We start from the raw sequence: 20,960 nt of genomic DNA, 5'->3' as shown, positions 1-20,960 counted from the left end.
TGAGGCCAGGGTAAGAAGCGAGCTGGGAGGAGAGTAACAGGTAGAAGTAAAGCGGGGCTGGGGCCATGCTGCATGGGGCCCGGGGACCTGAAGTGAGGTACTTTGTCTTCACTCTTGAGTATTGTTTGTTTATCCCATCAAATCTTGAGTGCTTAGAGCCATGCCATATCTTCATGGTTAGCACAGTGCCAGAACCATGGCAGGCATTTATCAAATGTTTACTGACTGAAATACTCATCCAAATGAGTATTTTCACAAAGCTAACTTTTGATCACTTTAATGAGGCTCCATAGATCACAGCCTTCTGCTTCTCATAATCATTCTTCCTTGTATTGTCAGGGTTCTTCGGCCATGCCAGCTCCCGGCAACAGCCCACATGGAATTTCTGTGCCATGAAAAATCATTGTATAGTTTGTATATCAGATGAAGATGTTCTCAGGAGTGAGAAATAGAAAATCTGCCATTGGAGTGGCTTAAACAAAGAGGGTTTATTTTCTCATATAACAAGAAGTTTGAAGGTAGGTGGCACCATGGTAACAGTTTCAGTATCTCTGAGACTCTTGTAGCCTCAAGATCACAAGCGGCTGCTGCAGCTCCAGACGTTACATATGTGCTCAAGGTAGAAAGAATAAAAGTGATGCAGAGGAGAAAATTGGAATCATCTGTAGCTATTACCCTTTATGCAGAAAGCGCAAGGTCAAAAGGAGAATAAAAGTAGGGAATAGGAGAAAATTGAAACCATCTGTAGCTATTCCCTTTTATGCAGAAAGCAAAAGCAGAAGTCAAAAAGCAAAAAGCAAACTTAGAAGTCAGAAACAGTCTAATATCTCACGGGTCAGAACTATGGCTACTTCTGGCTGCAAGTGAGTATTTAATAGCTCATACTGCCTCCTTGAAGAAAATTGTCCTATTATAAAGGAAGAAGGGAGAGGATGCATTTAGGTAGTTAACAATCATTGTCTGCCAAACGCAATCTTCACGTCAGAAAAAAGATATTTGAACAATGGTACCCAGCATGACCACTCCCCTTTCAGTTCAGTTCAGTCGCTCAGTCATGTCCAACTCTTTGCGACCCCATGAATCGCAGCATACCAGGCCTCCCTATCCATCACCAACACTCAGAGTTCACCCAAACTCACATCCATCGAGTCGGTAATGCCATCCAGCCATGTCATCCTCTATCGCCCCCTTCTCCTCCTGCCCCCAATCCCTCCCAGCATCAGGGTTTTTTCCAGTGAGTCAGATCTTCACATGAGGTGGCCAAAGTATTGGAGTTTCAGCTTCAGCATCAGTCCTTCCAATGAACACCCAGGACTGATGTCCTTTAGGATGGACTGGTTGGATCTCCTTGCAGTCCAAGGGATTCTCAAGAGTCTTCTCCAATACCACAGTTCAAAAGCACCAATTCTTCAGCACTCAGCTTTCTTCACAGTCCAACTCTCACATCCATACATGACCGCTGGAAAAACCATAGCCTTGACTGCTACTGCTACTGCTAAGTCACTTCAGTTGTGTCCGACTCTGTGCGACCCCATAGATGGCAGCCCACCAAGCTCCCCCGTCCCTGGGATTCTCCAGGCAAGAACAATGGAGTGGGTTGCCATTTCCTTCTCTGCATGTAAGTGAAAAGTTAAAGTGAAGTCTCTCAGTCATATCCGACTCTTAGCGACCCCATGGACTGCAGCCCACCAGGCTCCTCCATCCATGGGATTTTTGAGGCAAGAGTACTGGAGTGGGGTGCCATTGCCTTCTCCGATAGCCTTGACTAGACGGACCTTTGTTGCTTTTCAATATGCTATCTAGGTTGGTCATAACTTTCCTTCCAAGGAGTAAGCGTCTTTAATTTCATGGCTGCAATCACCATCTGCAGTGATTTTGGAGCCCCCCAAAAATAAAGTCTGCCACTGTTTTCATTGTTTCCCTGTCTATTTCCCATGAAGTGATGGGACCAGATGCCATGATCTTAGTTTTCTGAATGTTGAGCTTTAAGCCAACTTTTTAACTCTTCTCTTTCACTTTCATCAAGAGGCTTTTCAGTTCCTTGGGGGGAGCAAGCTCCGCCTGTGGCAAAGGTCATGAGGAAGGAGGCTCGGCATACGCAAAGGCGGGATCAAGCCTCAGGAGTCTCCCTGGAAATTCTCGAGCATCTACCCCCAAAACCAGAGTCTGCCTACTTTCTGCTTTGTGCTTTCACCTACACCTCAGACTTTACGGGGGGCTGTCCCCCACTACCTCTCTCTGAAAAAAGAATTAGCTTACAGCTCCACTTAATTCCTGGGTGTGACAGTGTTTCAACCTACAAACTCCTTTGGAAATCCTCTAGCCTGCCTGAATAGGTTTTTCCGGCCACATGATATTGCTCAGAGCCTCCCAACTGTGAGAGGCATGAGATGTTCTAAACTTTCTGAGTACAGATTCCTTTGAGCAGTTAAAAGATTGATTAGAAATTGTATTGGTGAAGGGTTTTTCACTTGTTGGGCCAATGTTTGCTGCTAAGTCTCCATATCCCTTACCTGCTGTGTCCCTGGCAGTGTATTGATTGATATAATTGGTGTAAGTAGTAGCTTTAATGTTTGTAACCTTGGACCCTTGAGTTAATTCTTTTTCTTGTTATAGCCCACCACACCTTTGCTCTGTAGGAATGCAACTTTATCTAATGCTTTTGGAGGGTGGCGCTTGACTTATCACCTTTAGAGAAAAATAAGTTTTCTGAAGAAAGGGTCTTAAAATGTTAACAGGCCTCCGGGCCAGAAGATGATGCAAATCACCTAAACTTTTGCATATGATAAGTTTGTAGGAAGAAAGCCTGGCTTACTGCATGACTCTACCCCTTCCCCCATTATCCTCTATGCATAACTTAAGGTATAAAAACTACTTTGGAAAATAAAGTGCGGGCCTTGTTCACCGAAACTTGGTCTCCCCATGTCATTCTTTCTCTCACCTTCTGGCTGAATTATTCAGCCTCTTTTCTCCACTGAATTTCCTCACTGAGCTATCCTTATTTCAGCCTCTTCTCTTACTGAATTTTCCTACTGAGCTATCCTTATTCTATCACTCTTTATATCCTTAATTAACGTTTAATTAAGCAGTTGTTTCCTGATCCTCGCCGATGCCGTCCCTGCTTTGAATTCCCTGGATCCACCGGGGCTGGACCCCGGCAGTTCCTCTTCACTTTCTGCCATAAGGGTGGTGTCATCTGCATATCTGAGGTTATTGATATTTCTCCCGGCAATCTTGATTCCAGCTTGTGCTTCTTCCAGCCCAGCGTTTCTCATGATGTACTTTGCATATAAGTTAAATAAGCAGGGTGACAATATACAACCTTGACATACTCCATTTCCTATTTGGAACCAATCTGTTGTTCCATGTCCAGTTCTAACTGTTGCTTCCTGACCTACATACAGGTTTCTCAAGAGTCAGGTCAGGTGGTCTGGTATTCCCATCTCTTTCAGTATTTTCCACAGTTTATTGTGATCCACACAGTCAAGGCTTTGGCATAGTCAGTACAGCAGAAATAGATGTTTTTCTGGAACTCTTTTGCTTTTTTGATGATCCAGAAGATGTTGGCAATTTGGTCTCTGGTTCCTCTGCCTTTTCTAAAACCAGCTTGAACATCTGGAAGTTCATGGTTCATGTACTGCTGAAGCCTGGCTTGGAGAATTTTGACCATTACTTTCCTAGTGTGTGAGATGAGTACAATCGTGTCGTAGTTTGAACATTCTTTGGCATTGCCTTTCTTAGGGAATGAAAACTGACCTTTTCCAGTCCTGTGGCCACTGCTGAGTTTTCCAAATTTGCTGGCATATTGACCTTATTTAATCCTGATTTTTTTCACTTTTCCCCAATTTGGTTTTTTCCCCCGCTCAGATTCTTGCTCCTGCAAGCATCACCAGTGTCTTTAAATGTTACACTACAGCTGTACATCAATCAGCAGGATTTGCTAAGTGCACTCAAGCTGAGGATGGGGTGGGCAGCACAGCAAAGGTCAACTGAATCATGTACGAAGAAGCATCCAGGCTGGTCCACGGAAGGGCAGCACCAGCCTTTGCACCTGCACAGTCCTGGGTTCCCAGCACAGCTCTGGTTTCTCTGATTCTGGGGTCATCTGTTTCCCCAGAGCCAGGCTTGCCTGAGCTGAAGAGTGGGGTTCACAGTCCTGACCATAAAGGTCACTGAGGATACAGCCAGACAAGGACTTTCCTAAAGAGTCCAGCAAAGGGATTCTCAGCTGGCCTGCACATCAGATTCCCCTGGGAAGCTTTTTAAAAATACACCATCCTAGGGCCCTCCCAGACCTCTGAGGGTGCTGCAGACTGAGGTCCTCAGTGCTGTGAATGAGCAGTCCACTGGGGACTACTGGATGCCAGTGTGATGGAGATTCTCAACACCCAGTGGTCCCCCTTCTCTGCCAAAGTGGGATCAGGTCCCAGATTTCTGATGCACAGTATGCTGGCCACATGTCTTTCTTACGACAAGTCATCTGAAATCCATGCTCACTAGCATTTATTTATTTGCCCCAATAAATTGTTATTAATAAATGATAAATCAATTCCTAACTGAATTAGACTAATGAGGGTTGTTAACTGCCAGTCAGCAGCTGGAGTGGCTCTGGCCAAACTGCATGTAGTCTGCCTCATTAATTGTGGTTTCTGGTGGAAGGGGTTCTGTGCTGCCCTGCTGAGGAGTGCTGAGGCCACCTGGGACCCACCTCCTCTGTTTGGAAATTTCCCAGCACCTGAGCAGAGCTGACCGTTGGTAAGGAGGGCTGACGTTCCCTCTGGAACACCTGTTCTGAGCCCAGGAGGCTGAGATGCTCAACCCCTCCAGGCAACATTCTGTATCAACCTCCCTTCCTTATCTGGTACCCAGAGTCAGACGTCCAAGCCCTATGCAACTCACGAGCTCTGCTTTGAAAGCTCGAATTCGAATCCCATTTTGAAGAGTCTCCCCTAGCTCCTGAGCTGCCTCTGAGCTGCAGTGAGTGTCAACTTCCCCTCTTCCCGGGGAGGTGAGAGCCATCTCTCAGCACCTTCGCCCACCATCAGTTATACCAACAAGAGCTGGGGACAGGGTAGGGGGGACAGGGGCTCTTCCTCTCACATGGGTGTTGCCCAGACCCCATGGAGTCACAGCCTCAGCTTTTTGAGATGATGCAGCTGACTGGACTTCAGGGCTCCCAGCCCTGGCAGAAGTCGTGTCTGTTCCACACCTTTTCTGAGAAGACAAATGAAGAGTGACGGAGATGGGAAACCCTAATTAGTAGAATGATCCACCCACCACATGTCTGCCTGCAGATGTGGATCTCAGGGCTGTAGAAGGGTCTCAGATTCCTGTGGACCAGGGCCCCACAGGGCTTTTGTATAGCACACCTTTGCCTCCTCTGGCTTTATACAAACTTAAAGTTTGTTGGTAAAGGTTGTGAGCCTTCAACCTCATGCCACTAAAGAGCCTCTTGATGAAGATGGAAGAAGACAGTGAAAACGCTGGCTTAAAACTCAACATTCAAAAAAGTAAGACCATGGCATCCAGTCCCATCACTTCATGACAAATAGATGGGGAAACAATGGAAACAGTGAGAGACTTCATTTTCTTGGGCTCCAAAATCACTGTGGATGGTGACTGCAGTCGTGAAATTAAAAGACACTGCTCCTTGGAAGGAAAACCTAGACAAACCTAGGTAGTGTATTAAAAAGCAGAGGCATCATTTTGCCAACAAAGGTGCGTATAGTCAGAGCTATGGTTTTTCCAGTAGTCACGTATGGATGTGAGAGTTGGACCATAAAGAAGGATAAGCACCAAAGAACTGATGCTTCTGAACTGTGGTGTTGGAGAAGACTTTTGAGAGTCCCTTGGACTGCAAGGAGATTAAACCAGTCCATCCTAAAGGAAATCAACACTTAATATTCATTGGAAGGACTGATGCTGAAGCTTAAACTGCAGTACTTTGGCCACCTGATGCGAAGGGCTGACTCACTAGAAAAGACCCAGATGCTGGGAAAGATTGAAGGCAGGAGGAGAAGGGGACGACGGAGGATGAGATGGTTGGATGGCATCACCGACTCTATTGACATAAGTTTGAGCAAACTCAAAGAGATAGTGAAGGACAGGGAAGCCTGGTGTGCTGCAGTCCACGAGGTCACAAAGAGGCAGACACGACTGAGCTACTGAACAACAAGAACTTTGTGCCACTGATGTACTGCCTAGAAAAACACTCATTTGGAGGTTTCATGAAATGTGCTCTTTAAGACATTAAGATTCGGGTGACATTTATCATCCCCCAGATGCAGCCAGGCTCTCTCACATCCTCAGTCTTATTTAGTTTCATCCCAGTGGGGCAGGGTGGGCTTTGATAACTCAGTTCAGACAGATGCTGAGACAGAAGCTCAGAAAGACAGCAAGAACCAGAGTGGGAATCGGAATTCAGGCTTTTGTCCATCATCTTCTTTTTTTGTTTGTTTTAATGAGCTCTGCTAGGTCCTTGTTGCTGTGCAGGCTTTTCTCTAGTTGCAGTGAATCGGGGCTACTCTAGTTGTGGTGCACATGCTTCTCAGTGCGGTGGCTTCTCTGGTTGCCAAGCACCAGCTCTGGAGTGTAGGGGCTTCCGTTGTTTTGGTTCCTGGGCTCTAGAGCACAGACTCAGTAGTTGTGGCATAGAGACTTAGTTGCTCCATGGCATGTGGGATCTTCCTGGACCAAGGATCAAACCCAGATCTCCTACATTGGCAGATGGATTCTTTACTACTGAGCCACCAGGAAAGCCCCCACCGTCTTGTATCCGCCTCAGATTCACAGCCTGTTGGGGCCAAAAGGGTCCCGAGTTCCAACAGAAGAGCAACTTGGGCTGCCTGGAGAAAACCCTGCACTCCCAGGCCGGCGACCACATCCCTGGTGTTGTCCATCACAGCCCTGTTTCCCAGGAGGAGCATCATTGGTGAAAAGCACCGGCTGGAGGGGCAGAGAGCCTGAGTTTGAGTCCCAAGGTGTGAAGAAGGTCTAAGACCTTTCTGTGCATCTCTTCCTTTATCTGTCAAGTGAGGGTGTTAAGAGTAGTTACTGTACTGAGTTGAACAGTGTCACCCCACCCCCAAATTTACATGATGGAGCTGCTAGTAAGGGCTTCCCTTGTAGCTCAGTCGGTAAAGAATCTGCCTGCAGTGCAGGAGACTGGGGTTCGATCCCTGGGTTGGGAAGATCCCCCGGAGAAGGAAATGGCAAGCCACTCCAGTATCCTGGCCTGGAAAATCTCATGGACAGAGGAGCCTGGTGGGTTGCAGTCTATAGGGTTACAAAGAGTTGGGCACAACTGAGCGACTAACACTTACTGACTTATTTAGCTGCTAGCACGGAGCATCCAGGATTGGTAACAACCTTCAGAAATTAGAAGAGGCCAAGAAAGATTCTCTCTGAGAGCCTGCAGAGGGTACAGCCCTGCCAGCACTTTAATTTGGAGCTTCTGGCCTCCAGAGCTGTGAGACAGTAAATGTCTCCTGTGTTGAGCCCCCCAGTCTGTGGTCCTTTGATGTGGCAACCTGGGGAAAGGAAGGCAAAACCCTGTCAGGATGTTGGGAACACGGTATCTGTTCTTCCTGCTAATTTTTTCCAGTGACACTGTACTCCTTGCTGGGTGTCCTAAGGCTCCATGTCCTCCTTTATATCTTTCCTTTTCCTTGAACGTCTCTTCTTTTGACTTTGCCATCTTGCCAGCCTTTCATGACTCCCCTCTGGCATTAGCGCCTCCAGACAGCCTTCTCTGACAGCAGGTTCCCCCTCCCACTGCAGCCCCTTGTGAGTTAGGGAGTTGCTCCAAAGTCAAAGTGTTGTGGATTTGACACTGAGAAGCTTGTTGAACTCTAATTAGCACACTCAGCTGCAGTTTCCTTGCAGTTGAAGGCGGTTGTGCTGTTTAGCCACTAAATTGTGTCTGACTCTTTGTGACCCCACAGACTGTAGCCCACCAGGCTCCTCTGTCCATGGGATTTTCCAGGCAAGGATACTGGAGTGGGTTGCCATTTCCTTCTCCAGGGGAGGGCTTCCCTGATAGCTCACTTGGTAAAGAATTTGCCTGCAATGCAGGAGACCCCAGTTTGATTCCTGGGTTGGGAAGATCCGCTGGAGAAGGGATAGGCTACCAGTCTGGTATTCTTGGACTTCCCTTGTGGCTCAGCTGGTAAAGAATCCCCCTACAATACAGGAGACCTGGGTTCGATCCCTGAGTTGGGAAGATCCCCCTGGAGAAGGGAAAGTGTACTCACTCCAGTATTCTGGCCTGGACAGTTCCCTGGGCTGTATAGTCCATGGGGTCGCAAAGAGTCAGACAGGACTGAACGACTTTAAGTTTCACTCCCAGGGATCTTTCCAGATCAAGGATCAAGCCCATGTCTCCTGCACTGGCAGACGGATTCTTTGAGGTTGAGTCACCAAGGAATCCCTATATGGGCAGTACTTAGTGTAAATACCTGATCAGCAGCTCCTCCATGATGCCAATGTGGAGGGACTATGGCATAGCCAGGGCTGCTCGCCCACCAGGATTTCAGAACCGAGCCTTGAACCCAGGAGTGGGGAGGCAGTGAGGAGCTTTCCCTTTTTGTTCTTTTGAAATGTTGGTCTGAACGTTCTCCCCTTTGGCTGTCACTCAGGTGTGCATCGTGCAGAAGCGAGACACCAAGAAAATGTATGCGATGAAGTACATGAACAAGCAGAAGTGCATCGAGAGGGATGAGGTGCGGAACGTCTTCCGGGAACTCCAGATCATGCAGGGCCTGGAGCATCCTTTCCTGGTCAATCTTTGGTGAGTGAGTCCCTCCAGGGTTGCTGTGAATGCCTCATGGTGCGGCCAAACACAGACATGGCTCTGCAGCAGGAATCCTGCATTGTTCAGAGAGGAAATGAAATTTTCTGGGTTCGGATGTTCTTTTGAATATATCACTGTGTATGCTTTCCAATGACTATTGTCATTTTCTGATGAAATCATTAAGCACATACTTAATTTTCATTCTATTCTCTTACCTGGTGAATCGGAATTGAAATTGATTTAGAAGAGAAGGTTGTTGTATGTTTGAGAACGCAGGTACAATGTTTTAAGAGGATGCCAAGTGGGAGTCTTCTAAGGGAATTTATCAAAAATCACCTGCATGATGTTGATGGCAAGAAGGACTTTTGGGAGCTGATGTTTTACTCCACTCTGGATGGCTGCCTGGTGTGGACATGCTGAATTCCAACTTCTGAATCTGGCCCACAGGGCCCAGTTCCATCCATGTTCTGAAACTCTCTGCATAGCACTGCTGGCTCTTGTCTCTGCTTTGTGTCCTAGATTTGCCACTTTGCTGGTGGTCTCCCTGCCTCTGAGCCTTTGCATGTGATTGTGTCCTAGATTTGCCACTTTGCTGGTGGTTTCCCTGCCTCTGAGCCTTTGCATGTGAAGTTTCCTCTTTCTGAGGCTTCTAATACCTCCCAGTCTACCCAGCTTCCTCCTACCAAATGCCTCAGATGGGCATTTCTATGGGGAAATGTCATACATTAGAGACTGGTAACAAGTGTGTGTCTGTCATGTCTCCAGCCACACAAGTACTTCAGTTATTTGGGGGAAATAAAACTGCTTCATGTTTTAATTGCTATGCAAGAGAAATTTTCTAATTTACTTTTTGTTGAGGGGACATTTGGTTTATTAATACTATATTTGTTTCTTGTGTACAACATTATATTTCTGTATGCACTCCAGTGTGCTCATCACCAAAAATTAAGCTTCCATTCGTCACCATTCAGTTGATCCCCTTTCATCACTTCACACTCCCCTGGCCCCGCCCCTTTCCCTCTGATAACCACTGTGTTCTCAGCATGTATGTGTTTGTTTTTGATTGATCTGGTTTGTTCATGTATTTTTTGTTTGTTTTTTATATGCCACATGTGAGTAAAATCATACAGGGCTTGTCTTTCTCCATCTGATCTATTTCTCTTACCATAATACCCTCAAAGTCCATCCATGTTGTTGCAAATAGCAAAATTTCATCTGTATTATTACGGCAGAGTAGTAATCAGTTATGTATATACACACACACACACCACATCTTCTCCATCCATTCGTCTGTTGATGGGCTGTGAAGTTATTACCATATCTTGGCTATTATAACATAGTTGTACAAATATCTTTTGAATGAGTATTTTTCTGTTCTTTGGATAAATACCCAGGAATGGGGTAGCTGGATCATATGGTAGTTATATTTTTAATTTTTTGAGGAACCTCCAGACTATTTTGCACAGTGGCTGCACCATTTCTGATCAGAAAAGCAGTATAGGTTCATTGCAAAATGCAGAAAATGATGTACGGAAGAAGGCAATAGGGCTTCCCCAGTGACTCAGTGGTAAAGAATCCACCTGCCACTGCAGGAGACGTGGACTTGATTCCTGGGTTGCGAAGATCCCCTGGAGGAGGAAATGGCAACCCACTCCAGTATTCTTGCCTGGAAAAATCCCATGGACAGAGGAGTCTGGTGGGCTACAGTCCATGGGGTTGCAAAGAGTCAGACAGGATTCAGAAACTAAACAAGAACAACAAGAAGGAAATGGTTATCTAGAATCCCACCACCACCAGGTTGCATTCTGGTGTGTAATTCTTTTTTTATAGTAAGTCCCTGCATATGAATGAGTATCTTTCCTAGAATGCATTCGTAAGTCCAGTTTGTTCGTAAGACCAACAAAGTTAGCCTGGGTACCCAACTAACACAATCAGCTGTATAATACTGTACTGTAATAGGTTTAAAGTACTTTTCACACAAATTATTTATTTTTAAAAAACCCACAAAAGTAAAGAAAACATTTCTAATCTTATAGTACCGTATCTTGAAAATACAGTCATATAGGACAACAGCTGGCATACAGGGCTGGCATTGAGTGACCTGTCCCCATTTTACAGATGGGGTAATTGAGTCACACCACTAGTAGATGGAGGAGATGGGACTTGAATCCAGTCTGACTTCATGGCCCATGCTTGCAACCCTTCTACCACTGCTGCTGTGAGAAGGCCCTGGCCCTTCCCTTCTTTGCCTACCGTTTCCCCTTCCTCCCTGCATGGAGCACCTCCTGCGAGGCTTCTGTTTGGCTGCTCTGTCACCCTGCTAGCAGGGAGTGTGGTGTGGAATCACTTGTCAGGCTCATAAGGATGCCATGGCTTTGAATTAATTACACGTCAGCTTTTCATCTCATTACACGGAGGGTGAATTACCATGGCCTTGGAGCGCCTGACTGCGCTCCTTCTCATTCCTGTCTTTTGCTGACATGCTCTATAACTGGCAGAGGCAAAGACCAGGCACTGATTAGTTTTCGCGACAGTTTGGCCTCTAGAGAATGAATGATGGGTGTTCCCAAGCCTGTGATGATTCAGGTTGAGTTGTCAAGTGCAATATTTTCACCTGTTCTGAAGCAAAGCTGTTCTGCTCTCTGGGGCTTTAGACAACTGGAGCAAAGGAAAAAGGTGATGAAATATCCCACCCCAAACAGAGGAGTTGTGCAGTAACAGGAGCCCTGGAGAGGCAGGGCGTGGGAGAGGAGGGGAGGGGAGAGATGAGGCAGAGAGTTCCAACACTCGGGCTCTGAGGTCTGATCTCCCAGGTTCTAATAACAGCTCTGCCTCTTGTAGGTGAAGAGGTTGCTATGGACTGAATTGTGTTTCCTCCCCACCCTCTCCCTGCCCCACAAAAATTCATATATTGATACTCTAACTCCCAATGTGATTGTATCTGGAGATAGGACCTTTTGGTGGCTATTAAGGTTAAACGAGGTCATTAGGGTAGAACCCTAATCCAATGTGATCTTTACCTGTCTGCTTCCCTGGTGGCTCGGATGGTAAAGAATCTGTCTGCAATGCAGGAAACCTGAATTCGATCCCTGAGTCAGGAAGAGACCCTGGAGAAGGGAATGGCAACCCATTCTAATATTCTTGCCTGGAGAATTCCATGGACAGAGGAGCCTGGCAGGTTACAGTCCATGGAGTCACAAAGAGTTGGACATGACTAAGCAACTACCACCACTAATCCAAAAGGATGGTAGCCTTGTAAGAAGATGGAGAGAGTTCGAGTCTCCACCATGTAAGGACAGAGCAGGAAGGGGGCTGCCTGCAAACCAAGAAGAGAGCCCTCACCGGAACACAACCATGCCTGCGTCCTGATCTTGGACCCCGATCTCGGGCTTCCAACCTCCAGAATTGTGCGAGAATACACTTCCACTGCTTCAGTCTCCCAGGTGGTGGTTTTGTTACGGCAGCCTGAGCAGACTAGTACAGATGCCTTGAGAGTGATTTGAGTCTCCCTTCTGTGTCTCAGTTTACTTCTTTGGAAAATGGAAGTGAAAAGGTGATCACATCACAGGGTTGCTGTAAAGACCAAACAGGGCAATATTAATGCATACAAGCATCCACACGGTCCTGAGCTTGAGGCGGCTGCTGGGTCAGGGACCTCCACTGCTGCTGGTAGGACTAGCACTTGTCCTTCAGGTCAGCTATGGGCTGGCTGGACCAATCCTGTCCTCATCCAGCTGTGAACATGAGGACGTGCTTGCTGACTATTAGAAGATGGATTGAGTTTTCAGTACTAAAGACTTTTGTCTCAATCAGTGGTAGTGGGGAGGTAGTTTGTGTGTATTTTCAGACTGTATTTTCAAAATCCAATTCTGCTTACCAGATTGACTACATTTACTAGACTGTTAAATGTTCTATTTACAGCTGGGCAGGTGCCTCCCCTGCCCTATTTGCTGTTGAAGTAACTGTGGGGATGGAGGGGTGGATACCTGGCAGAACAAGATGAGAACAGATACCTGCAATTAATGTAAACAGTTCTCATAGCAAGTATTGTTTCTAGAGCCTTCCCTGAGTAGAGAATGGCTGAATTATGACACAGCTCTCTAACAGGCTACTGGAAGCCAAGAAAGAACCACTTAAATTAGTGGCTAGTTTTTCTTCGGCATTGAGACCTTTGATTCAAGTAAAACTACATAAGGTGTTGAAAGATAGAGCTGATCTGTCTGAAGCAGGGGGCAGGAAAGAAGGTTGTAGAGAGGACAGAGACAGGAAGTCCCTTAGGGAACCTCTGATGAAGGACAAAGACCTGTACAGAGTTTCCCTGATGGGCTCAGTGGTAAAGAATCTGCCTGCAGTGCAGGAGACACAGAAACATGGGTTGATCCTTGGGTCGGGAATATCTCCTGGAGGATAGCATGCGACCCACTCCAGTATTCTTGCCTGGAAAATCCCATGGACAGAGGAACCTGGCGAACTTCAGACCATGGGGTCGCAGAGTCAGACACAACTAAAGAGACTGAGCATGCACACACCAAAGCCCTGTATAAAGAATCACCAGTTACTGAGCAGCTTCATTTTCATTAAAATAATCATCTTTGATCTTGAATATTGCTACAACCTCCCAACTGGCATTTTAGCACTTAGTCATCACCAGTTTGCCACACACAAGTTCTCTTGTTCAGCTCAGGCTGCCATAACAGATTACCATAGACTGGTGGATTAAATAATAGACATTTGTTTCCCATAGTTCTGCGGGCTGGGAAGTCTGAGACGGGGGGCCAGCATGGTCAAGTCCTGATGAAGACCCTTTTCCTGGTGTAGAGATGGCTGTCCTCCTGCTGTGCCCTCCCCTTGGTCTGAGAGAGAGGGAGAGAGAGGGAGAGCACTGTCTTGCCTCTACTTATAAGGGCACTAATACCATCACAAGGGCTCCATCCTCATGACCTGATTATCCCCCAGCCACTCTGTCTCCCTCACACAGGGGACTAGAGTTTCAACATATGAACTGGGAGAAGGGGACATAAACATTTAGCCTACAGCACAGGGAAAGTCTCATCAAAGTGCAAATCTAAGCCCACCCCACCTCTGATTAGAATTCTGCAATGACTCCCCAAAGCCCACAGAATAAATGTTTCTTCACAACCTGGCCTCTGATATTATGTTAGTCCCTCCTCTGGACGCCCATGCCTGCTCCTGTCTTCGTGCATTTTTGTTCCAGCCACACTAAGTGATTAGTGGGACCCATCATTCATCTTGTCGTTTTGATCCCTCCAGGCCTTTTGCATTTGCTGTTCTTTCTGCCTGGAATATCAATTCCCCTTTCTTCTCTGTGAGAACGTCTGCTCTTCCCCTACAAGTATTCATTCATTAAATAGACATTTATTTGACTCTTCCTGTGTACCAGGCACTGGCTTAATTTCTTAAAAGAGTTTTTTTTTTTTTTTTTCAATTTTGCTTGTAGTTGCACTGGGTCTTCATTGGGCTTCCCTGGTGGCTCAGACGGTAAAGAATCCACCTGCAACGTGGGAGACCTGAGTTCAATCCGTTGGTTGGGAAGATCCCCTGGAGGAGGACATGGCAACCCACTCTAGTATTCTTGCCTGGAGAATCCCCATGGACATGAACAGAGGAGCCTGGCGGGCTACAGTCCATGGGGTGGCCAAGAGTCAGACATGACTGAGCATTGCTGTGCGTGGGCTTTCTCTAGGTGTGATGAGCGGGACTGTTTTCTAGTTGCAGTGTGTGGGTTTCTCATTACGGTGACTTCTCTTGTAACAGAGCACAGGCTCTAGGTGTGTGGGCTTTAGTAGTTGCGAGGCAGGAGCTCAGTACTTGCAGCTTGGGAGCTCTAGAGTGCGGGCCCAGTAGTTGTGGCACACGGGCTTAGTTGTTCCGCTATATGTGGAATCTTCCCGGACCAGAGATCAAACCCATATCTCCTGCATTGGTAGGTGGACTCTTATCCACTGGACCACTAGGGAAGTGCCCCCGTCTTAATTTCTTAGGGTCCAGAGAAGAAGAGGATCCTTCTGTCTCCTGCCCTCTTGGAGTTCATAGGCCAGCAACTACCTTCTCCTCCGAACTGCCTCAGGGTTGCTGCCCACGTGACGACAGGTAGTGCTTCCTTCTGGACTCTATTGCAGAACAAGGCAGTTCAATCACATTTATCTGCTTGTACATCTGTTTCCTCCATTAGTGTGAGACTCCTGGGGATTGGGGCCATGTCTCATTCGCCTCTGTAGTCTCAGCATCCACAGTGTTCAATAAATTAATTCTTTCAATGTTTGTTAAGGATCTGCAGCATCTGTGCGGGCATTGGTGATGGAACAGTGGGCAAGATAGTCACTCCTGATCTTTACAGAGCTTACAGATGAGAAAGGACAGACCCTTTAACCAATTTGTGTTTCTCTGGTCTTTTCCTTAAGTAGTCACTGTCCTTTGGGGGCCTGGGTAACTTAAAAAATATAGAGATAGCAAATGGCCACCATGTCCTGGGGGTCAGAGACGGGAAATGCTCATGGGGTTTTCTCAATTCCAATTAGCAGCATCTTCTTTAGTCTCCATCACCATGGCAACTCCCTTACTAGAAGGAAGCAAGAGGTGATGCTGACATGTCCAGGGTCCTTGTCTCACCTTTTACTATTCAAGGATTTGTCAGTATCACTGGTCACTTGGTTTGTGCTTTCAAGATGTCAGATTTCCCAAATTTTACTTTTAAGTGGAATAGGTTTGTCATCCCTAAGGGAGTGAGTGGGGATTATAAAATGTCCCAGCTCCATTCTGATATCCAAAGGGTCAGCACTGAACTGTGGAAAGGGAGGGATGAGGAGCTACAGGTTGTTCCATGAAAAACCAGGCTGGAGGCAGGATAGAATTGGGCGCTATGTCAGACAGTTCTTGTGAGTGAAGTGGGGGGGTGGTCCATCAATCAATCAGGAAGGGCGTGGAGTTTGCAGAAGGTCAGAGGGAAAGCCAGGACTCCCTTGGACTGGCCAGTGGTCTTTGGAGACCTCTGCTTCCCCACCTTCCAACCCCCGACACAGTCCCTTCTGGTGCCCGTTTCTCTGACTCTTTCTTATACTTCCCATGGTTTTTCTGTAATTAGGGCTCTCCTTGGTCCTTGGTACTCATTAAAGTCTTCCCACACTTTATCAAGTGGTCTTAAGATCCATGTCTTAAAATCTTAGTAACACTACCCTATTTGGGTCATCCATGGTACGTGGCTCTTTTCCTATTTTAGCCTGATCTAAACCATCTTACAACACTTCCCTAGTAGCTCAGATGGTAAGGCGTCTGCCTGCGGTGTGGGAGACCTGGGTTCAATCCCTGGGTCGGGAAGATCCCCTGGAAAAGGAAATGGCAACCCACTCCAGTACTCTTGCCTGGAAAATTCCATGGATGGAGGAGCCTGGTAGGCTACAGTCCATGGGATCACAAAGAGTTGGACATGACTGAGCAACTTCACTGGTTCAAACCATCTTTCAAGGTGGATGTTCTTGTCTTCAGTTTACAGTTGGAGAAGCTGAGGATGGGTGGGTTAAATAACTCGTGCAAGATTAAGTAGCTGACAGGAGGTGGCATTGGGATTAGAGGCAACAATATACCAGGAAATGGTTAACAACCAGCAGACCAAGGGGACACAATGCAAACCCTGATTTGTAGTGTCAGCCAATTCCCAGGGTGTAAATATTCCCATCATGGTCTGCTGTAGACTTGGTGTATGTGTCTTCCCTGGATTTATATGTTTGAAGCCTAATCTGCAATGGGATGGTGTCAGGAGGTGAGGGCCTTTGGGAGTTGATTAATTCACGAGGGTGGAGCCTTCATGAATGGGATTAATGCCCTTATAAATGCCCCCATGGAGCTTCCTTACTCACTCCTTCCCCTTCTGCCTCGTGAAGACACAGCAAGAAGACAACTATCTATGAGCCAGAAGGCTGACCCTCGCCAGACCTCAAATCTGCCCACACCTTGATCTTGATCTTGAACTTCCAGCCTCCACAGTTTTGAGAAAGGAATTTCCATTGTTTATAAGTCCCCCAGTCTATAGTACTCTATTACAGCAGCAATAACAGTCTAGGAAATGGTTTATACCAAATTAATTGCACGCCAGCCAGCTTGCAAATTTTCTGAAAATTCAGCAATTGTCATGAGCCAGTATAAGCCAGCCCAGAATAACCCTGATAGGCCCAGGTCTAACACCAAAGCATTTGCTCTTCCTAAACTCAACTTCTAGGAGCCAGGCTCAGGGATAAGCCTCATAGTCTGAAGGTGAATGAGCAATGAGAGCGATGCCTTGAGAGGAATTAAAAAGAAGAAATACGGTGGTTAGATATTGGGTAAAGCCTCAGTTTCTTCATCTGTACAATGGGTATAGTACCGCCCTCCTTTCCATGCTTTCTGAAGTCCAAATCAAATGTGTACCTGAAAGGTCTATGGAAATGATATATTTGTTAGCAAGATATATACATTCTTACACTTCCTTCTGAGAAAAACTGTGGGTAATAACATAAATCCCGTAAACAGTTTGTGTGTATGAAGTTTCTGGTGGGAGGCAGGGAATGCAGTTAAACATGAAAAGTGAAGTCGCTCAGTAGTGTCTGACTCTTTGCGACCCCATGGACTGTAGCCTACCAGGCTCCTCCGTCCATGGGATTTTTCAGGCAAAAATACCAGAGTGGGTTGCCATTTCCTTCTCCAGATCTTCCTGACCTAGGGATTGAACCTGGGTCTCCTGCATTGTAGGCAGACGCTTTACCATCTGAGCCACCAGGGATGTCCTTTATCATGTTGAAGATTTAGAAATCTGCCTGCAATGCAGGAGACTCTGGTTCAATTCCTGGGTCAGGAAGATCTACTGGAGAAGGGATAGGCTACCCACTCCAGTATTCTTGCGCTTCCCTTGTGGCTCACCTGGTAAAGAATCCACCTTCAATGTGGGAGACCTGGGTTCGATCCCTGGGGTGGAAAGATCCCCTGGAGAAGGAAAAGGCTACCCACTCCAGTATTCTGGCCTAGAGAATTCCATGGACTGTATAGGCCATGGGGTCACAAAGAGTTGGACATGACTAAGTGATTAAACATGTAAGGATTTCGTTAAAGATGAGGGAGTCTCAATGACAAGCAATTTTATGTTAAGCTCTATCCCCAAGAGATACAAAAGTTGCATTAGGATATAATACATTTGGGAAGAGTGTATTCACTGTAGTGAGCTTAATTAAATTGGAAACCATGGTGTCCTTGTTCCTCATTTTTGAAAGTCACATGGCAGCTCCCCATTTTCTTCCAGCAGTTGGGCACACACCCACTACCAGTCCCTACTTCTGGTCTTTTGCACTGATGTTTCCTCTGTTGGGACAACTTCCTGGGGACACCTGCAGGGCATACCCCTTCACTTCCAGCAGGTCTTTCTCCTGTTTGAGCTCTTTCTCTGACCACCCAATTTAAAACTGTGAGTTCCTCTCTACCCTGGCGGCTCCTAACCTTACAGTACATGATCCATTTTACTTATTCATCTTCTTTATTTTCTATGCCTCATTTAAACACACACACACAGACACAAAGGAAGGAAGGAAGGATTCCAAAAGGGCAGAATCTCTTGCATTTCCACTGCTCCTTCCCAGGGCTCAGGATCACGTCTTGGCATTAAAGACGTGAAGTTACATGGCTCACTAAGTAACAGCTGAATGAGGGATGGAATGAGTAAATGTCCCATCTCCCCCACATAATGTGCAGGGAGCTGTAGGTGGCGACTTCCTTGGTTCTTCACTCTCACTAATCCACACTGACCTGGAAACCAAAAGCGAACCCTTTAGTCTTCTAAACCCAGTAGAAAAGATTTTGCTAATTTGGACACATGGGGTTTCACCCCTTACCTGTGATCCAGAGTAAAGTGTATGAAGCTGAGAAGTGGAAGTGACCTTCTACATTCTGGTGGATAACAGTGGTGGCTGCTCTAATAGCGAACTTATATTAAGCACCTGCTGGGTACCTGGCATTGCACTGAGTGCTCCACCGGGGTCATGCCATTCATCATTCCTGGGGCCCTGTCAGCTGGCTCTGGGCCTCTCCACTTTACAGAGACAGCTGAGGCCGAGGGGGGTTAGGGCTATAAACGAACAGACTGTGCATCAGACTGGGGCTCTGCACGAGCGCCCGCTGTCCTTGGACTCATGAGTTCATTCCTCCAGTACGTATTTATTGAGTGCCTGTTATGTGCCAGGTATGGTCGTAAGTGCTGATGATATGTGTAAAGCAAAAGGCATGGCTTCAACTGCATGGAGCATCCCTGTTCCTGGTTTGGACAGGAGACAGGCAAAAATCCAATAATTATTAAAATATGGACAATTCAAGATACTGGCGAGTGCTGGGAAGAGGGTGCATGTGCCCAGGAAATTGACATTGTGGAGGAAGAAGAAGCATGGCATTTGCTATGGCGTCAGGGAGACTCCCCAAGTTAAGTGGCACCTCATGGATTTCCTGGCACCCATTGCCCACAGCAGGTCCCCAAGGCAGGCATTATTACACATGGGGAAACTGAGGCTTGGAGAAGCTTAAGTGATTGATTGTATAGGGCCTCACAGTTAACAGGAGAGAGCCAGGATTCCTGCAGAACTTAGACTTTCCAGAATGTTGCACCATCTACATTTTTCTAGCTGATGCAAGAAGAGTTGTTTGCAATTGTATTAGAATTTTGAAGAGAAAACAGACCTATCTTTGGGATTGTATCCACTCACTTCAGATTTGACACTTTCCTTCTCTGGGTGCTGTTTCCTCCCCTGTGGCCTGAAAGGCTTAAACTCTATCCCCTGGTCCTTCCCTGGTTTCCATGGAGACCTGGGGGCCCAGAAAGTTCCTTAGAGGTTACTCGGGCCTGATGGGGCTGAAAGTCTAGGGACTTGGTCTCTGTCCTGCCTCATTCTGCGTTCATGTTTCTTCATATTCTACATGTGGCTTCATTTAAGGAAGAGTTTCTGCTGCTTGACGATGTTGACAGCCAGCAGCCTGAGTCCTCTCTCCTGCTCTGTGAGTCGGGGATTGGACCACCCGCAGCCTGCTTTGCGGGCTGAGAACGGGGCCCAAGCACAGCCAACTGTGAGAGGCAGAGCAGAATGACCCAGGCTATGTGATCAAATCCAAAGAATTACGGGCATAATGAAACTACATCACAGTGTGCAAAACCAGAGGCAGCACGTTTATGGTTAAAGAATGTTCTGTCACACACTCGTGTTAACTGCTGTACCCGGGTCAGTGACGGGCACCACAGGGGACAGGAAAGGATGCCTGAACAGGCTCCCCAGCCACACTCGGCCCCCACCCAACCCGGAGCCTTGCAGTACCTGGGGAAGTCAGGAATTAGGGCCAGACAGAGGAGAGGCACAGAAAACACAACGTCATTATTGTCAACTCTCAGGAGTGTGTGCTTCGATGATAAATAGCCGCTTGGGCTTTTGCCCTGAGAACTGTTTAAGAGACGGTGGTAAATGACAGTCTAAGTCCACCCTGCTCACGAGGGGCAGGGTGGGAATTTGCAAGGTTCTCAGTCCAAAATGATGATCCTTCCTTGGAAAACACATCACAAATGACCTTGAGAACCATGCTTCCTGATATTGGATCTCCAGGGAGACTTGTGCTGTGCAAAACTTTCAGGGGACCATGGAATCTTCACACTCTCCTGCAACACAGTAGTTTGGTCCTCAGATATTCCTGGCTGCCCGTGAGAGCTCTGTGGACCATCATTCCCCTCTGTCACTCCTGATGCCCCATCTACATGTGACCTTCTTTCTGCTTGTAAAGCTTTGCCTCTGCAAGACTCAACTTCATTCCCCTGCTTCCCACCTCTCAGCCCATTCCTCGCAATGTATCATGAGCTGTCTTCCTGTGCTAGATGAGTGAAAGAGATGCACTGAGCATCATTATCTTGGTCTGTAGATGCAAAGACTTACATCGGTAAGACGGAGCAGTTTCCCCAGCATCATCAGACCGTGAATTCGGGGAGTCAGTATTTTAACCCCTATCTGTCTCACTCTAAAGCCTGAGCATCTCTCACTGTTTCCCCTGACTCCCCACACTCCACGGAAGCCTCGGCCACCATCCAGCTGGTGCGGATTCTCAACAGGAATCGCAGGTGTGCATGTTGCTTCTCTGTGAACCCTCTTCTGACTGAATTTCT

The 20,960-nt window shown here is 46.9% G+C and overlaps 1 protein-coding gene across 2 annotated transcripts in view; it reads left to right on the top strand.

The window, feature by feature from the left end:
* The window catches only part of STK32B (serine/threonine kinase 32B), a 407,675-nt gene that overhangs the window by 121,857 nt on the left and 264,858 nt on the right, over positions 1-20,960 (top strand). For both annotated transcript variants that reach the window (XM_070371877.1, XM_005893204.3), the window contains exon 3: positions 8,637-8,788. In XM_070371877.1, coding sequence (XP_070227978.1) covers positions 8,637-8,788 — 152 coding nt within the window. The remainder of the gene's footprint in view (positions 1-8,636; positions 8,789-20,960) is intronic.

Source organism: Bos mutus, chromosome 6 (assembly GCF_027580195.1).
Source record: "Bos mutus isolate GX-2022 chromosome 6, NWIPB_WYAK_1.1, whole genome shotgun sequence".
In the NCBI taxonomy this organism is placed as follows: domain Eukaryota; kingdom Metazoa; phylum Chordata; class Mammalia; order Artiodactyla; family Bovidae; genus Bos; species Bos mutus.
This window is presented reverse-complemented; position numbering and strand designations above follow the sequence as displayed.